The sequence below is a fragment of the Poecilia reticulata genome, chromosome 9 (genome assembly GCF_904066995.2).
Source record: "Poecilia reticulata chromosome 9, P_reticulata-male-v2, whole genome shotgun sequence".
Taxonomy (NCBI): Eukaryota; Metazoa; Chordata; class Actinopteri; order Cyprinodontiformes; family Poeciliidae; genus Poecilia; species Poecilia reticulata.
This window is the reverse complement of record NC_088838.1, coordinates 24,401,080-24,419,694: the sequence shown is the minus strand read 5'-3', so window position 1 is coordinate 24,419,694 and position 18,615 is coordinate 24,401,080. Positions and strand designations below refer to the sequence as shown.

The window sequence follows — 18,615 nt, the reverse complement described above, 5'->3', positions numbered from 1 at the left end:
CCCACCTAACTTTCAGTAAATAAGCTTAAACAACCAGATCTTTAGCAATAACCTTTTGTATTGACTGTCCTCTGGACATTCGTCTCCTCAGCAGCCTACTGGTCCAGCCTGAGACCATTAGAGGCTCCGGGAACCTTTGCAAATGTTTTGAGTTAATTAGCTAATTGGGGTGTGTCGCATACATACATTCAAATAAAATTTTTATACTCAACACTAATAAGGAAAGTAGTAAACTCTTTGAAGAGTAAATTAACTCACCAAGCACAGAAATGAAATCAACACTGACAAAGTGGCAAGTGTTCAGACAAAAAGCAATTTATTAAAATTTAAACAAGAATGATAGCAATCTGTGGTATTGATTCTTACAATTACACATTCACTCAGAAGCAATTTCTACACTAATCAGGTCCTTAATAAAATATTCTGCAATATACTCTCTACATTTTACAGATATCCAGGGGGGAAAAAATTGGTTTAACAGATAACATTTAAGTCACATTATCATGCAATGTGTTAGTGTTTAAAGCCAAATATGACAAAATGTTAACAATTTTAAAGGTTCACAAAGCCACTGTTTTGTATTTACAGTTTATGTAGCATGCATAAAGTTCACAAAACTATTTAGCTAATAATGAGATGTTAGACAGCAAGTGGACCCTGCATATCTGTTTCCCCAGAGATGGCAATTTCTAGCAAACAAAAAAAATGTGCTTGAAAGAAAAATAATATGCGCACATCAATGATGACTTTTCTGGTCACATCTACACTGATTAAAAATTAGTTTGTGATATGATAAAGAGAAAGTTCAGCTACACAGTATTAAGTTGGTTTATGATTTTTTTTTTAAAACTTCACATTTTATTACATGAAAAAAATATTTCAATTAATCTCCAATATATCTGATAAAGTATAACATTTTGTCATGAGAAGGAAAGAAATCAGTTACTTCCATATAAACATTTTTTTTAAAGTTGCCATTTAAATAAAATTCTGTAACAATCAATAATGACACTTTGAAGGTAATCAGCCATTTTTGCACACTCATATCTTTTTAATCAGTTTTACAAACTAAAGAAAAAGTTTGCAAGTGTGAAAAAACTTTGCTGATTGCCCCTTACCAGTATCTCAACTGTAAAAACATCCTTTAATAGTGTTTCCATGTCACAGTCATTTTTGTTAAAGCTTGTTGGCTGGAGGCACTAAAGTAATTTACAACCGTCAGTCGAAAAGAATCCATTCCGACTTAAAAAAAAAAGAGAAACAATAGGGAATCCAGAGAATTTGAGAAGTATTACCCAAAGGATAAACATTCCCTACAGATACTTTAGCAAAGCCTCACCAATGGTGCATCTTTACCAAATACAGACTCTCTTTAAAGGGCAAATATATTTTTGAGAAAGGAAACCTAAAATCCCAAAAGCTTAGAATAGAAATCTTGATAGGCCTTCCAGTTGTTCTAAGCAGATAAGAACTTTCAAAAATGCACTACCTGAAACTGAAAGTCTTTAAAAAAAAAAACATGAAAACATGGAGGCACTTCCACATGATTGACAACAATGTTTTCATTGATGCCATCTTGAAGCCTGTCATGTAAACAGAAAAGATTTGCCTTGCAAATAAAATTAATTAAAAAAAAAAACAGCTATCTGAAATATCCTAACCATATCTGTGAACGGAAAAGAATAGTCATAATATTGTCTCTTAGTGGCAAACAATTTTTGGCCCAGGATTATTTAACAATTAAACATTTCAAATGTAAGTAAAACGTCAACACAAACCTGAGGGAAAAGACCCAACTGTTCTTGTTGTAGCTACGTGAGGGAAGTTTACAGCAAGACTATCAAGATAAATGCAGGTGTAGTTTGCGAGGTACAGATTGTTAGCTAGGAAAATAATTGCTTTTGCTAAGATTTTAGTTTTACGTTTTCTGCGTCAGTACAAACACCTGCTAATAGCTGCAGATCTAACTAAAACAACAACTCTTTCTCCAAATGTTTCCTCTATATGTCTAACCAGAAAAACTAAACTAAGCATTTTCTCTTTGTGTCTGAGCCAAATGAAGGATAGATGATTTAGTTACAGCTGCTGTATGAGTATTTTATCTTTTCCACCTCCTACTTGAAGTGATGTTTTCTGCCTAACAACCTATGGGGGCAACTAATCACAGGCACTATGAGAGTGGGTGAAGTGACACATGGTGTCCAGATAATAATGTTTTGACTGCAATATAATTGCAGTGGAGTTTTACCCCAACATTTAAAACGTGTAGAAAAAAATTTAGATTTGTATAACTACTGGTGACGCAGTTGTTTGGACAAATGGGAGTGATGACCGTTTTGGGCATCAGAGTAACAATGCTGGTCAGAAATCGCATAGATTCAAAGATTTGTCCAAAACAATCACTGCCGCAAATTACAAGCAGACTGGGCTCATAGCAGAAACGTAGCTGGTTTGTTAAGACTCCAAGCTACTGCACTCAAGATAACATTTCTCATGGCATATTCCTTCTCACTGGCATCATACCAAATCATCATATTAATATTCAAATTCATGAACTCAAATTTGGACCTGCAAATTTAGTGTCATTCTTGTCTCGATTGGTCACTTAAACTGATATACACGTCTGAGTTCGTTTCCAAACTACTATCACTTTCAGTTGCCTTGTGTACACTGGCTTTCCATTCAAAAACTTTCAATTTCTTAAGATACAAATTATACAATTACCTGGAGCTACAAGTCAGAACAAAATTGAAAAGGCACGACTGGAAAATCTATATTTGCCCCTTAATTCAGATGTCATGCCCAAACAAATTTTTCCAACCATTTAAGTTTTGATAAACAAAAGAGTCCAATAACAATTTAGGCCCTGTCGACATACACTGTAGTTTCCCCAACCATAAAAAAATAGAAAGTGGCTGTATGCATTTCAAAGACAAAATAAAATGTAGTGTAGTTCACATAAAAAAAGTAAAATATAAAGATTAAATAAAATTTTCTACAATAACACTCAAGTAGGATTTTTAACTCCATACAGTGCATTTTGGATCAGTTGTAAATTGCATACCTGCAGAACATTTTAAATACTTCGGGGTAAGGCAGTGAAAGGTGAAATGGTGCAAATTCTTGGAAGCATAACGGTTTTGAAGACAATTTATGCGCTGTACACGGAAAGGATCATTTAATACCCATAATAATCTCAATAATGCTCAGCATAGCTTTAAAACACACTGGCCTGAAGTTAAATGTGTTCAACAAAATAAACGTCACTGGATATGGAAGACAAAACAAAAAATCTCAATAGTAACAGTTTGCTCAATAAATGACATAAATTTGTAATATTCTAGCTTATTGTAGTGTATATCCGAAAGGTTCAACCCCCCACATGTCCAGACTGCATTAGAAAGCACCACTTCTTTATAAGTGCATCTTTCAGAACAGCAATTTTTTTAAAAATCTATATATAAAAAAAAAGGAAGCTACTTTAGTACTATTTTTTTTCTTTGTTAAAGCGACTTGACATTGTCTTTCAGTAACTCATCAGTTGACAGCAGAAAAGACAGCAGCTTTGCTTCTGTCAGACTGCCACAGGGCAGCAGTGGCTACAGTGTAGTAGCTAGCCACCATCAGTGTGTGAATGTGTGTGTGTGAATGTGGTGTGAAGCGCCTAGTAGTGTTGGGTTCCTCTGGAGTTGATAAAGCGCTGTACAAGTACAAGCCATTTAATATCTTAATTAGTTCAGGTTTTAGAAATTGTCTAAATGTTGAGCTAAAATAAGTCTATTGCATTGTGCTCAGAATAAACACCAGACTTTAATTTAAATGCATATATTGTAGAATATGCACAAATAGAACTTTAAACACTGCATTAACCCCACGTTTCTAGTGTTTAAGACTTCTAATTTTTTAGTGCTTTCAGAGAAACTTATTTTTGCTCCCAGTTTTTTTTAGAGGACTCCAGATATTTACATAACAAAAACTAACCTGCAAATGCAAGATGATTGGCCATCACAGCATCTCATACAAATAAGCTTTTAAAATAATTTAAAACTTTCAGGCTTTCTGGGGGGGCATTAACCGTCTTATGAGCACAGACATGACTGCAAATTTGTAGATATCTGTTGACAAAATCCATTTTCTCATGTACATTTTAATGTATATCCCACTAAAAAGAAAAGTGGGAACAAAATAACTTGTATAATTATTGGATTTTTTAGTAAAGACACCTTGAACGGCATTAACTCAGTCAAGATGCAAGTTTTAACAACGCAGTGCTACAGTGAGAGGATTCTTCCTTGCATGTAGATATGAGACAATGGTGACAGAAAAGACGAGGGATTTACCCAACTAACCCAAAATGAGATGATGTCACGGTTTTGCAGATGACAGCAGGTTGGTGAACCAGCTTGCTGCTGCTGATGGTTGTTGTCTCTTTTCTTCGTGTCTTTCGCCATCAGGAAGGAGGAACTGAGTAGAAGCTACAGAGGTGGGTGAACCTAGTGAGGGGGCTGGACTATTTTCAGCCCCCTCACTGGGAGAGTCTAAAAGCCAGGAGTTCTGGGGCTTGTAGCCTCCAGAACCAACATGGTGAGGCTGCACAATGGGCTCAGGAGATGCTAGGTTTCCACCCAGGGCTACTGAGTGCATCTGTGGGTGGTAACCCTCTCCTCTATCCCCGCTGCTTAAAGAGAGTGGTTGGAAGCCCTCAGAGAATCCCTGAGACTCTGAAGGGAAGACCAAAGAAGAGTGGGATGTCTGGATACCTGTGTACGTCACATCAGTGTTGGCTGAATCTATAGAAGACGAGGAGGAAACTGAGGAGTCTGGAAACCGCGGCCTAATGGGGCGCTCATCCACCACCTGGTTGTAGTAACGCAACAGCTGCGGCTCATCCGTGTCTACTGGTTCGTCTCCAATTCCCTCTCCATCATAATCTTCTTCCTCAGGAATGATAACGAGGGTGTCCTTACTAAAATCCCGCTCGGGTTTTTCTATGATGTGGACCATACTATGGGGAAACGGCTTCACGTCCAAAGGTCCCTGAAAGGCACAAATTGGAGACTACAGGGTCAGTTTCGCATGGATGGTGATTGGTCATTTGTAGATGCGAGTACAGAAGAGTTGGACTCCTTTAAGGTGGTACTGTACCTGTGTCCTGGACCAATCACCAGGCAGCTTGGGCTCAGGGATATCCGGGTAGAATGCCTTTTTTACCCTGAAACAATTAAACGTCACTTGTTACACTGTGTGACATTTATGGTCATAGATTTAACAGTGTAGAAAATATTAAGATACTAAGAAATGTAGATTTTCACAGTCAAAACATTCTTTTCAAGAACACTAAGAACCATGGAAACATTCTTACCATCTTCTTTTCTTGTAGCAAAAGCAACTAACAATGGTCAGTAGTAGAGTCACAATTCCCAAAGCAGCCAAAATCTCCAGAATCAGTCCATCCGCTGTTAGGAAAAAAAACAGAACAAAAAATAAATAAATAAAATCACGAAAGTGGTCACAAAGAATAAAGATTTTCTGGTGAGGGCACACATGATAACAATGTCTTGTTATCAATCTTACATGTGTATAGATTATTGATCTTACCATAGAAGTCTTATATTACTGTAGATTGTTGTGATTTTCATTTAGAAGTGTTGGCCTCTCACTGTCTGTGTTAAAACTTTTGACTGCTGTGTTGAAGACTCACACTGATAACAGCCCTCCGCCCTTTGGAGAAATCGCTCCCAAGGGAAAAGACGAAATGACCTTGTGTGTGTAGAACTTGCTGATAACTTGTCTCTTCTGTCTATCCCTCCCTTCTCTGAAAATAAAAGACGAGCTCTAACTGGAAGTTATCAGAACGCGCAGTGGGCAGCTTGCTGGAGCGGTTCGCCACTTCTTCTCCTTTCATGAAAGCTTGGTAAAAACTCACATAAGTTGTCTGTGGTTCATTTTACGTAGGTTGTCAAAAAATGCCTATAATTTTGGTGCCGTGACCCGGATCTCTATATACCTGTCCACTGGCAGGCAGAAAGGACGCGCTGAAAACCTTCAATGGCCAGAGTCAACAAGACTTGGAAACAAAGACCCGGGAGGCAAAATTCTTCACTGGACAGCGCCTATGTCTGACTTTGTCTGCCAATGGCGGATTGACGAGATCCAACCGGACAATACGAACCGACAGGAACGTAAGTGAGAAAAGCGCTATAATTAGAGGTTGGAGTCCTTGTCAAACGCGTTTTGACTAAAGTCCCAGAGGGTTAGAGTCCCAGTTGACAGAGTTTCAACTAAAGTCCTAGAGGTTAGAGTCCTTGTTGACGGCGTTTTGACTAAAGTTCTACAGAAGGAAAGGTTTCTAGAGCCGCTCTCTTGATGAGGACACCCCATAAGGGAAGATCCTCGCATTGATAGGAAATTCTTTATTGTTGCCGTTTCTTTGCTTTGTCATTGTTGTATGTGCATGCAAATGTGAATGGTGCTTAATTCTCTGAAAGTAAAACTTTCTGTTCTCTGAACTCTTCAGGGGACACCAAGTGCTCATTTGATCAAAATACCAAGTCATATTAAGATAAAAATTGCGGAGTACGACAATTAAGGAGAAGATTGTGGTGTTTTCATAAATTTTTCTCACCAAAAGACAGTAACTATCTAAGGGAAGATTGTGGTGTTTTTATTATTTTTTCTCACCTAAAGAAAGACAGTAACTATCTAAGGGAAGATTGTGGTGTTTTTATTCTATTTTTTTCTCACCTAAAGAAAGAAACTATTTAAGGGAAGATTGTGGTGTTTTTATTCTATTTTTTTCTCACCTAAAGAAAGAAAGTAACTGCCTTAGATAGTTACTTTCTTTCTTTAGGTGAGAAAAAAATAGAATAAAAACACCACAACCTTCCCCTTAATTTCTAAGGGAAGATTGTGGGTGTTTTGTTGTTGTTTTTTTAGCATTTCTACAAACACCTGCTAATAGCTGCAGATCAAACTAAAACAACAACTCTTTCTCCAAATGTTTCCTCTATATGTTTTTCTCACCTAAAGACTGTTTTCTTTCAAAGAAAGAAAACAGTTGAGAGATGTCTCACTGAAATGAAAAACATGGGAACAACTTTCTGCATGCTCAAAAGGGAAATATGCCTTTCCTGAAGGAGGAGAAGCTGAAATGTGGTAAAACTAAATAATAAACATTCTCCTCAGAGAACAATGTTTTAATGTATTGTGTGATAATTATATTATAACATCAACTTGGTGAAATGATCCTTTGGATGTATACCTATAGGGGTCAGCGGTCAGAGTAAGGTACCGACCTGGACATTATCCAGCCTCCTATCTCTCTTAGGCCTTGAGAAGCCAGCTGCCCGCTGGCTTCACAGATTTCAGCACTGAGATCAACAAATTTAGAGTAATCCATTGTTCTCTGGTGAGACGTGACTCAGACTAAGTTAACACAAACTTACATTCTACACTTTAAAATGTAATATTGTAAAGGATACAAGAGACTACAGACTTGAACATGTTTCATGTTTATATGTGTTTGAATAAGGAAATGATTTATGACTTCTAAAATGTTGGGTTATAAGTGGTTAAAAACTATAAAGAAAAGATATATAGAAAAATACTTAAATAAAAACACAGAAAGACAAACAAACCCTAACCTACTCCTATTTGCTTCTTCCCTTTTCCTCTGTCTGACCCTCGCTACAGTGCGTCTGACCTCTGACCTCAACTCAGACCTGTCCTGCAATAGATCAGATGACGTCCTTTCCTCATCATCAGCCAATGACAGCGATGAAGAAGCCAAAAAAGGACAAGGACGATTTCTACCACCGGGGCACTGACAGCACTGAAGTGTCCGCTGATCCGAATTCCCTGACATGGGAACTTCATAAATCATGAAGTATTTGTCTGCATTTAACTCAAACATTTAATTTAGAATTTATTTCTGTAAAGAATCTACAGATTGATTGAAATTGGTTTTGTGTTTCTGTTTATGTCACTTTTCATGTTGGTATGAATGAATGTTATTATGAGAACAGACAAACTGTACTCAAGAATTGAGTAACGGATGAGATTATTAACCATTTCATTTTAAAACTCACATTGTCAGCTGATCTGAAATGCAAGGTTGAATACAATTCTGATATTTTAAGCAACCCTAGTAGATGTAAATAGTTACTCAAAACTGATGATTGTAAATAAAAGCAACATCTTCTAGACTTCAGTAAAACCTGTAATCTAGATTTGATTGATTGATGATCATAAAATTTGTAAAGAAATATTGAATTAGAGGATTTGAGATTTGGTTAAATTCAGGGAATTGGAATTGGAAAAACACATGTGGATAACTGAAGGGGCAACAGTGAATAATGATACAATTTTTCAGGTAAAATAAAATGAAAAAAAAAAAACCTGTTCTACAGAAATCCCGGTTTGAAGCAGCAGAAATTTTGACACAAGAATATTAGCAGATTATATGATCAGGACTCTTAAAGAGAAGGAAGTGTCCAGTGCAAATGTACTACCTTCTGATTCTCTTCCTTTGCAGGAGACCACTCCCATCGAGCCAGGGGACTGGGTCTACATTAAAGTCATCAAACGAAAACTGGGCCAGTCCCACAGTGGGAAGGGCCGCTCCAGGTGCTGATGACCACACCAACAGCTGTAAAGATTGCTGAAAGACCCAGCTGGATACATCTCAGTCACTGCAAGCTGCAGAGAGTGTTGGAGCACTAATTCAGGGTAGCGGGGAAGAGCTACAAAGGGGTTCCAAACCAATAGGGTGGTTCGTCTCAACGCTTGTGAAGAAATCCTTTAGTGAGGATCCCTTTAACAGGAACTGGTGGAACTATTTCTGACGCTCCACATGAGCTGGAGGAACTTTACGTGGAAAGTGAAACGCATGGATCACATTCTTTTAACTTTCTTTCTTGGCTCACGTCTGGAACCTGGTGATCCTTTTTTTGCCTGTTCACAACTTGCATCATTCCATGCCTTCAAAGCATGATGCAAAAGACATTTAACACCACTGTGATCAGCTATCAGCTGGTGAGAACAACCTGTGACACACGAGTTTGACTTGTTCCATATGGATAAGATGCGCTGAAAAGTGGATTATATGACGATGTTCTGTAATCAATAAACAGATTAAATAATTTGCTGAATGATTCCTACACTGAGAATGTGAAAACAAGTGGTGTTAGTGATGATAGAAATAACTGCATTTGGTTTTCTGCTATTTCTTTTATATCTTATATTTTTCTATTATACATTTATATGTCTTTTATGGTGTTTTCCGTTTCTTGGACTAGAAAAAAATATATATATATTGCATTCTTATTGTTCCTTTTCTATTCTTTTCGTAGATTTCGAATAGTTTATGCATGAGTAAAAATGATAAAGAGGAGGGAATGTTGGAAATATTATGTTATCATTCTTACATGTGTATAGATTATTGGTCTTACCATAGCAGTCTTCTATTACTATAGATTACTGTGATTTTACTTTAGAAGTGTTGGCCTCTAACTGTCTGTGTTAAAACTTTTGACTGCTGTGTTGAAGACTCTCAAACCAATAGCAGCCCTCCGCCCTTTGGAGAAATTGCCCCCAAGGGAAAAGACGAAATGACCTTGTGTGTAGAACTTGCTGATAACTTGTCTCTTCTGTCTATCCCTCCCTTCTCTGAAAATAAAAGACGAGCTCTAACTGGAAGTTTTCAGAACGCGCGGTGGGCAGCTCGCTGGAGCGGTTCGCTGCTTCTTCTCTTGGTAAAAACTCACACAAGTTGTCTGTGGTTCATTTTACGTAGGTTGTCAAAAAATACCTATCAGGCACACATTATACTTGGACTACATCAAAGCATATTTTCAGTAAAAAAAAAAAAAACAATATTTATATTTATACATGTTTATTTTATTTGAGCATACATTAGCTTAATTTCATTCGTAATTCACATACCACATTGCTTCAGTCTGATGGTAGCAGTGCTGACGGTATCCTCGCCCGCGGATGCGTAAGCCCTGACAATGAATTCATAGGTGCTGGTAGGGAGATCCTTCACAGTGTACGTCCTTATTTCTGGGCTCAGATCAGCTGCAAAAATAGCAGGTTGGAAAAGAAGCAGAAAAGAAAACGAATTATCAAACATTCTACGTTATTGAGTGAAATTACCATCTACCTGTATCATCTGATTTGTTTATTTAAATGGCAAAAATAACAAGAGAAAGAGAGAAAAGAAATGTTTTTTACATTTTTCCCCTTTGTGAAACACTTTACTGTGGCAGTAAACAGGTACATTTACCAAGTAGTGTGAAATTGGAGTTATTCTTGACGTAAACTTTGTAGCCTAGGAGGAAGCCTCTTCTGCCAGCCAATGGAATCTCCTCCCAGCTGAGGACGACGTCGCAGTCCTGCTGATTTATCTCCAGGTTGACAGAAGTAAACTGGGCTGCAGAGGTCACAGCAGACAGATGTAAATGAAACAGAACAGTACATAAAATCACCAAAGTAGATTTCATTTTCTGGATATTGCCCAATCCTTACGCAGCTCCTGAATATATCCTTGCCAGCGCCGTATTAGTACTGGGGAAGTTGATGGGCACTCATAGAGGGAGAAGTTGTATCTCACACCTGGCTGGAATTTAACTGATGACCAAAAACATAAAAAGATAAAAATTCAATATTATACATTGTGCCGCATATTATACAATAAAATCTGAAATATTTTACCCTAAATTTACAGTAAAAAAAAAAAAAAAAAAATCCTAATAATGGCTTTTAAATTTGACTTGGAAGAGTCATTCATAAGCCTGAATACCGATAGAATCTTTAATGGAGACATGAGTGCTTCCAGCGTCCAGTCTGATCCAGTCCACAGCGCAGTCTGGCGTGCACACAGCCTCACACCACTCAACCAAATAACTACATGTTCTGTTGTCATTGTGCTGCCAGCTCAAAGTGAAACCACTGCTGGTATAACTCGTCTGAGCCAAAGGAGCGGACTTGTCATCTGAAAATGAGAAGTAAAGCTTTTAGTAAAGCAGCAGACGTCTCTTCTTTTCCTGCATGTGGTATTGACCTCATGCCTTTGTTTTCACAGTCCACAAAACACAGGCTTATTAAAACGCACAGGCATGTTTGGCGAAACATCCCACAAGTTCACCCCCTTTCCACACATACCTATTACACCTAACATTATGCTTGAAGGTTGAGACATCCCATTCGCATTCGTTGCCTTCACTGTTGCAATGGCTTTCTTATCACCGGTGATTGAAGCCCAATGCGTGAGGTTCAAAGAATTATCTTTTGGAGATAAATTACTGGTTTGTTTTTCATTTTCTTCAAGGTTCCAGAGAGTAACTTCGTATCCAGTGAGCACACCGTGGCTCTGCCAATGCGTCAGAGGCTAAAAGAAACGAGAGCAAAATGAAGAAAGATTATTTTCATGTTGAAGTTTGAAAATGAGAAACTTCTGTATGTGAAAGAAGACTAATGTAGAGAGTTAGGGTAATGCTTGTTACCTAATTGTAAATGCTGCATATTCTAAGAATAAAAAAGAAAGATTATGAAGAAAGGGACTTCACCTTCCACATAACACGCACAGTGTTGTCTCTGTTCATCCACGTCCACACATCGGGGGCTTCAGGAGCTAAAAACAGAAGGGGAAAAAAAGGTAAATAATTACACTATTCCCGAAACTCAAATTTCTGCCAAAAACAAATGAATGGAACAGAACCCTTTAATAATAACAATAATGGTCTTTATGTCTTTATAAAGACCCTTAAATGTACATAAATTACCTACATAGGTAGTTTATGTATTTCAGATCAGATCGGGTGCCTTCCCTTACGATAATATTCATTCACAAACAAAAATGAAAATTAAAACTCTTACCATATGATCTGGTTGTGAAGTAAAATTCTTTGCTCCAGTTGCCCCACTTAAAGAAGTGATTCTGGGATCCACAGCGGACTCGAACACTGTACTTGGTGTTAGGGTGGAGGTGAGGCAGGAAAACAGAACGGAGACCCACACCTGAGACATTTCTAAGCTACAGGAAATATAAAAAAATACGATTATCCAAAAATAATTTAAATGAGGTTTTCCATTTATGAACTCAAGCTAGTTCAGAATCCTACCATCTTGCCCACTCCCACTCAAGTGCACCAAGACAACATTAGCCATAAATATTTTTGCAATGAGCATTTCAGTGGAAAATCAATAGTTCAAATCGTAGTGATGCTTTGGCAAGAAAACTTTAAACATTTCCAATTGCTTTAAACGATTTAGAGATAGAAGTAATGTTGGGCATCCACTTTATGAGTGATGAGTATTTATTGAGATTTTGCATTCAGTGGACAGATTCCACGCCTGGATGACTGGCATTAGATCATCTATGGCTTATAGAGGAAGGAAAAAATATTTGTATAGCACATTCCAGCAACAAGGCATTTCAAAGTGCTTTCATCATAAAAACATCATAGTCACCAAATATGGTGTCATGCAGATGGCATCAAGCAGTTTGTGCTAATAAAGATCTGTTGTTTGAGAATTTCTAGAGCACTACATGGGGTTTGCCTCCCACGTTTTCTCATTACAATAACTACTCCCTGATAAAGACTGAATAAATGCAGAACATTTTTCCACAATAATGAAGCTGGCAGGATAATATTTTGATTTTAAAGTTTTAAAATATGTTGAGTTTCCCCCGTAAAGGGTCTTTCAGTTTTGTCCAGGTGCCTTAATCTTGAGAAAATAAATAAATGAAGAACAAAATTATTGATGCAACTAAATGCAATTCAAAACTTAATAGAGAAAATCTAGATGTATTTAAGAGTTTAAGCCCTAAAAATTATATTTTCAAGTTTTGGATTAAAAAAAAAAAAAAAACTTTTAGAAATAACTTACCAATATATTGCGGCTGACTAGTCGCACCTGGCAGACAAGAGCCAGGGTGGAATAGCTATTGTATGGCCACTGCCACTGCACAGTGGCATTCCAGGCATGGGTAGTGTCAGCCAGCTTATCCGGTGCTACTGGCACCACTGTGGGCAACAGTGAAACAATACATGAGCTGATGAGTAGCAGAAGTTTTTATGAAAAATACAGATTCTGTGTCTTCACTAATCTTATTGCGGGAACTAGATCAACGGAAGTGTATACCAGACGCACTGGTGAAGAGTAAGGTCGAGTCACCTACCTCTGTGAAGAAGTTCAGCTGAGTAAGTCAGACTGTACTGGCCAAGGGAATTAACAGCCACCAGAGTCCAGTTACCGTCCCACTGAGGCAGCACACACTTGCCGACAGGAAAGTCCCTACAGAGATAATGACACAGTATTTAATTAAAAGCAGATCAGACAAGTTTCCTATACTTTTTTAAAAATCTGTTATTTCACCAGACTTTTAGAATTTTTTTGTAACATTCATGAAACAATTTATTTATTTTGGCATCTAAACCAACTTGTACACCATTTCAAAATTTTTAACACCTGGGCAGGATTCTCATTTTAGTCTGTTTGCAAATATTCATGAACAAAACAGCAGACAGAATGCTTTGTTCAACACATCTAAACCAAATGTGGTTTAAGACCCAGAGGTTCCAGTTTAAAACCCTGATCTGGTCCATGTGCCAAAAATGTAATGAAATAATCATTTTGGTTTTTTTTGTTTTTTTAAAGCATTGTGCATTTATCTGCATAAGCAGCTCAGAAAGCAAAATAAGCAAAGACTTAAGAAGTGATGTGGTAGATCAAAAATAAAGGACATTTTGGCCAGCTTTCAAAAGATTTCTGCAAAATGTCTGGATGAGAGCCAACCCACAATTAGGCAGACATGGGGTAGTAAGTTGTTACTTAGCCTAAGTGCTTTTTAGTTTTTATCTCCCTTTTTCTGTTATTTCTTTCTAGAGAAAAATATTTTTTGGAGAAGATTCAACTATTAACAGCTCAGAATTATTATCTCTAATGGTAAGCGACAGAATAAAAAAAAAACACTGCCTGGAAATCATCATTAATGACTTACTGACATATTGATGTATCAATCAGCATTAATGCCTTTTGCAAAAAACTGATGCTGGAGCCTAAATTGTTTTGCTCTTTAAGCTCTTTTCGATGTTGATTCCATGAAGGCAATTACAGAAAAGACGACAGATGGTTTCTGTAATGTTTATTATTGTCACTTTTCTTGCCACCGTAGAGGAGTAAGGGAGACGACACAGGAGCCAAGTTGAATCCTCTCGTTCACTCAACTCCATCTTGGAACAACAGTGCAAAAAAGTTCCAAACACGCATATCTATAAACTTTTACATCCTGTAGTCTGGGTGTGAGCAGAGCCCTCTAGTGGTCCACCACACCCTCAAAATGAATAATACATACTGTGACAAAATAATAAATATGCTCATATCCAACAGAACTGGATGACTAATATGATTTTCCCATTTTAGAAATGTAACCCTTAAAGTAAAAACACAGACTACATATTTCCTTCCTCGATCAAGACTAAGGACTATGGGTGATCGAGCATTTGCCGTGGCTGCTCCTCGTCTATGGAACTCTCTTCTGGACTATTTGAGAGTCCCGCAATTGTTGTCCGATTTTAAAACCTTTTTAGACAAGCCTACAACACTCTTAAATGACTCTTTTTTTTTTTTTTATTGCTTTTGATTGCTGATTTTATTTGTTTTTAGCTGCACCGTGTAGCACTTTGAGATTTTTATTAATGAAAAGTGCGTTATAAATTAAATTGATTATTATTAATAGTACATTTATTGTGTTCACGATTGGACTGTTTTTTGTTTTACTTTTTATTGTGTTCCAAGTAGCCTATTTTATTTATTTTTATGCAAGTGCAGATAAAAAAAACTTTTGAGCTAAAGAATGTCTCTCAACAGATTACATCAAGTTAAAACCCTGAATTATGCCAAAAAATTATAACCATCTTCTTTCTGAGAGACAGGCAGCTACAGAGCTCTTTATGGCCACTATTTGTGAACTGATAAGTAATCTGTAAATTGATGTTTAATCTTTTCTAAATCAGTAGCTGGTAAATGTTCACCCATTTAAATCCTTACTTGCTGACGTTAGACTTTATTGTTCTTCTATACATTTCAGACAAATGCTGATTTTCCATCTTGATTTATTTTTTTTATCCATCTTTGCAAACACTCCTAAGAAAATAAAAATTGCTTCTTCTTTTAAGTACAATTTTTACCATAACTCTGTAGAGGGGTAAATATCTCATCCTTCAGATTGTTTGGTAGATGATGATCAATTGTGAGATTCACATATTTATGTAATTTAAGCAAAGGCTGCTTTATAAAGGCTGAAGCAATGCTCTCCAAATTATTCTTGCCACGTTGTGCAGGAATTATGTGGAATTTTGCAACTGGTTAAGTTTCCATTTGGTAATGGTGAAAGTTTCGTCCTCCAAGTGTGTGCAGCTGTGCTATGCAGTAGTTTATGGCCAAGTGGAAATCTTTTTGCAAGTATTTACTTTGCTAGGGTGACTACATACCTCTTATTTATGGAGTATATGGTTTTTCTCCTGCCATACAGGTTGGTGTCTCGTCCTCTATCCCAGTAACACACAGCTGAGGTCAAGTCATGAGTTATGCACTCAAAGTTGGTGGGTCGAGGTGGATCTGGAAATGGGGACAGCATTAAAAACTGAGATGCTGTATTACAACCATCATAAGGATTATTACTATGCAAACATCATTAGAACTACTGTAAAGCTTTCTTATGAAAGACAAATCAAACAGCCATATGAGGCCATCACAAATACAGGGGACTCTATTAAAGGTGCATAAAAAGAAATCATTGAAATCAATTGTTTTTGTTGCAGTGACACATTCACTTTAAAAACTCTAAAAAGCACATTTAGATTGGAAAATGGTCGTAGGCGTTTCCAGATGTCATTTCCAGATTAACATAATCTACTTATATTAATGTAATATAAGTAGATTAACACCGATCTACTTATATTGAATAGCATCATGGATGTGCGATATGGCATAAAATTCATATCCCAATATCTAGTTGGCAGTAACAAACATTTCATTACATGTATTTGGTATAAAACTTGACATGAGCATAAAAAGATCGCATAATAATTTAGTGCAATGTATGTATGTGTAAATTTTATTTTATTTTTTGTGGATGCTATTTGTATATGTTTGTAAATGTTTTGTTTTATGCTGCTGCCCATTATTCCCAGGTCTCCCTTAAAATGAGATCCTTAATGTCTGTGTCGAATCCTGCTTTTTCTTTGGCTGCATTGATTGGCATTGTTGGTATTAAAGCACATGCTTTGTTCTAAGGTTGTAAAACAAATTAATTGCATCTCCTCCCTTTGCAGGAACTGTCACACCACACGTTTGCACATTACGTTTTTCTGCTCCTGGTCTGACTGTTCAACCCTCTCACGGTCTTAAGAGATGGGGTCTCACTGACCCGGCCTGTGCTTTTACGAGTTTTTAATTTGCATGTGATTTCAGGAACCGACAGGCTGACGGGAACAACTCCATCTCCACCCAGCCGACGGTGACGTCGCTGCGCTCTTCCTGAGCGTCGCGCCAGAACCATGGGAGGTTAAAACCAAACCAGGTTTAACACACTGCGGTATAAATTTAGAATCCACTTCCCATCATGCTCAAAGCTTTCAAATAATCCCACTTTCCAACTATTTATGCAATAAGTTAAATGATTGATCAACCATTCATCCACACATCTTACATCCGACAAAGACGACCGATCCTGCCAGTTTGTTCAGGTCCTTGAAACGACAAAAAACATTCGTCCCAGTTGTTCCAGATAAGTTCTGGTTAACAGCGGTGGTGGCATAACTTCGTCGACTCAAACGTTTCACGTTCATTTTTGTCGAGCCGTAGAGAAGGTCTCTAAACTCCTGTCCTTCCTCTACGATACAACAGAAGGTTGTGTTGGCCCCTACAGGCACGACTCTGTCTTGAGGATACATCTGATGACCCCTGTTGCTCGGGAGATCCCTTCCTGCAAAGCAGAGGAGATGAAGAAATGACAATAACGGATTAGGACAAAAGACAGGATTGAGTTATCGCCAAATTTATGGTAAAATTAAACCACCAGATTAGAGAGCAGTCTAAAGGTTCTCCAATAAGGAATTATATTTGAGAAAAATACATTTCCAACTGACCTTCCAGGATCTGAGGTTCACTCCATTCACTTTTTGTTATTCCATCTCTTGAGCGGATTTTGACCGATAAAGATGTACACTCCAGAGGTTCAACAGAAGTCCAGTTCCATTGGTACCAACCGCCATCCTGGTTCACTACTGCTGGTGCTGTGTTCTACAGAAACACAGAGAAAGCAGAGCGAATAAGACGACATCCTGGAAATGATGTGAGATTCCAGGCGAATGTTGCAGCTCAAGTAGAAATTTAAGCAAACTTTGAAATATTGCTCATGCGTTCTAAAAAGATTTTCCATTTAAACATTTCCTATTTTTCTAAACTGAAAATTTCAGGATATTTTCCTGTAGTTTGTACACAAGTTGAGACAGTTGCACACAAATATAATTAAACGCTTAGATTTTATACTCAACAATGACAACACTAGGATCTAATTCATCAATGAAAAGAAAATAAGCTTTGTGCATTTTGCTTTTTTTTTGTCAAGTTCCATTACATCTAGACTTCTTGACTATAAGTCTACATATAATCGATTATGTTTAAGTTTTTAAAAAAATAGGTTTTGGTTTAAGAATTTGAAAAAAGAAATATCCTTACATAAAATACAGTTTCGTTGAATTCGGTTCTCAAAATGTTGAAGTCAAAGGTCGTGGCCTCTCCTCCAAACCAGGAAATAGTTAGTTGTTGAGTGGAAAAGTTGGCTGAAAGCCTCACTTGCTGTGGTACAGTTAGGACTAGGAAGGAAAATAAAACAAAACATAATTAAAACAAGTATTTCCTTTTTTTATTTTGTTTTTGTTTTTTTGTGTGAAGAAAGACTCATTAACAAGAACTTTGAAGCTCTAAATAGAGACTTGCACTTACCAATTTTAGCTTGAGTATTTAGAGCCGAGAGGCCAAACAGAACAAAGGCGACCCAGACAGAGCCACAGTTAGGCTTTGAGGTGGGGATGTTGAGTAAGAGCGGCATAATTGTCCACCGTCTGTTTATGTTGATGTGATGTCTGCTGCACTATGGTGACAACAAGCTAAACATCCTCAGAGGGAAGGGAGAGATGGCGGCGATCTGTAGGAGAGGAAAGCAGCAGAGAGACATCAGTGTTAATGCAACCCTGAGATAAAGAAAATGTTACCCAAAGAATGCATAATTATGAAAAGATGGTGAGAAAGTTAAATTTTTTTAGAATTTTTTTTTTAAATCTGAAAAAAGTGCTGTGTTGTTTTTAATTACAGCCAAGAGATGTGGGCTGTATTTGCAAACTGGTTGTTTTTACTCAGGGCGTCTGAGTAAAAGGAGCAGAATACAAATGCATGCCACACTGATCAGATCTTCATTTGCAAAAATATTTTAATACCATGTGTGTGTTCCCTTTCACTGCATAGATTTGCGTTTACTTGCACTGGCGTATTGCGATAATGGCCAAAAACATAAACTCTAGTTTTCTGTTTGCAAACAGGAAAAAA

The 18,615-nt window shown here is 37.3% G+C and overlaps 1 protein-coding gene and 1 long non-coding RNA gene across 2 annotated transcripts in view; one reads left to right on the top strand and one right to left on the bottom strand.

The window, feature by feature from the left end:
* Nucleotides 1-294: 294 nt before the first annotated feature.
* Nucleotides 295-18,615, bottom strand: part of lifra (LIF receptor subunit alpha a) — a 29,027-nt gene continuing 10,706 nt past the window's right edge. The window contains exons 2-18 of the mRNA XM_008418235.3: nt 18,016-18,217; nt 17,749-17,885; nt 17,157-17,310; nt 16,718-16,993; nt 15,498-15,624; nt 13,184-13,299; nt 12,892-13,028; nt 11,878-12,034; nt 11,568-11,632; nt 11,164-11,389; nt 10,802-10,993; nt 10,528-10,629; nt 10,286-10,432; nt 9,943-10,077; nt 5,363-5,456; nt 5,146-5,212; nt 295-5,037 (exon numbers count right to left, since the gene is read on the bottom strand). Coding sequence (XP_008416457.1) covers nt 4,366-5,037; nt 5,146-5,212; nt 5,363-5,456; nt 9,943-10,077; nt 10,286-10,432; nt 10,528-10,629; nt 10,802-10,993; nt 11,164-11,389; nt 11,568-11,632; nt 11,878-12,034; nt 12,892-13,028; nt 13,184-13,299; nt 15,498-15,624; nt 16,718-16,993; nt 17,157-17,310; nt 17,749-17,885; nt 18,016-18,121 — 2,910 coding nt within the window. The 5' untranslated portion in view covers nt 18,122-18,217 and the 3' untranslated portion in view covers nt 295-4,365. The remainder of the gene's footprint in view (nt 5,038-5,145; nt 5,213-5,362; nt 5,457-9,942; nt 10,078-10,285; nt 10,433-10,527; nt 10,630-10,801; nt 10,994-11,163; nt 11,390-11,567; nt 11,633-11,877; nt 12,035-12,891; nt 13,029-13,183; nt 13,300-15,497; nt 15,625-16,717; nt 16,994-17,156; nt 17,311-17,748; nt 17,886-18,015; nt 18,218-18,615) is intronic.
* On the top strand, nt 5,801-8,691 carry LOC103470086 (uncharacterized). The gene is made up of 4 exons (XR_014088952.1): nt 5,801-5,914; nt 6,022-6,182; nt 7,693-7,885; nt 8,534-8,691. It is a non-coding gene; the product is annotated as an uncharacterized LOC103470086 (long non-coding RNA).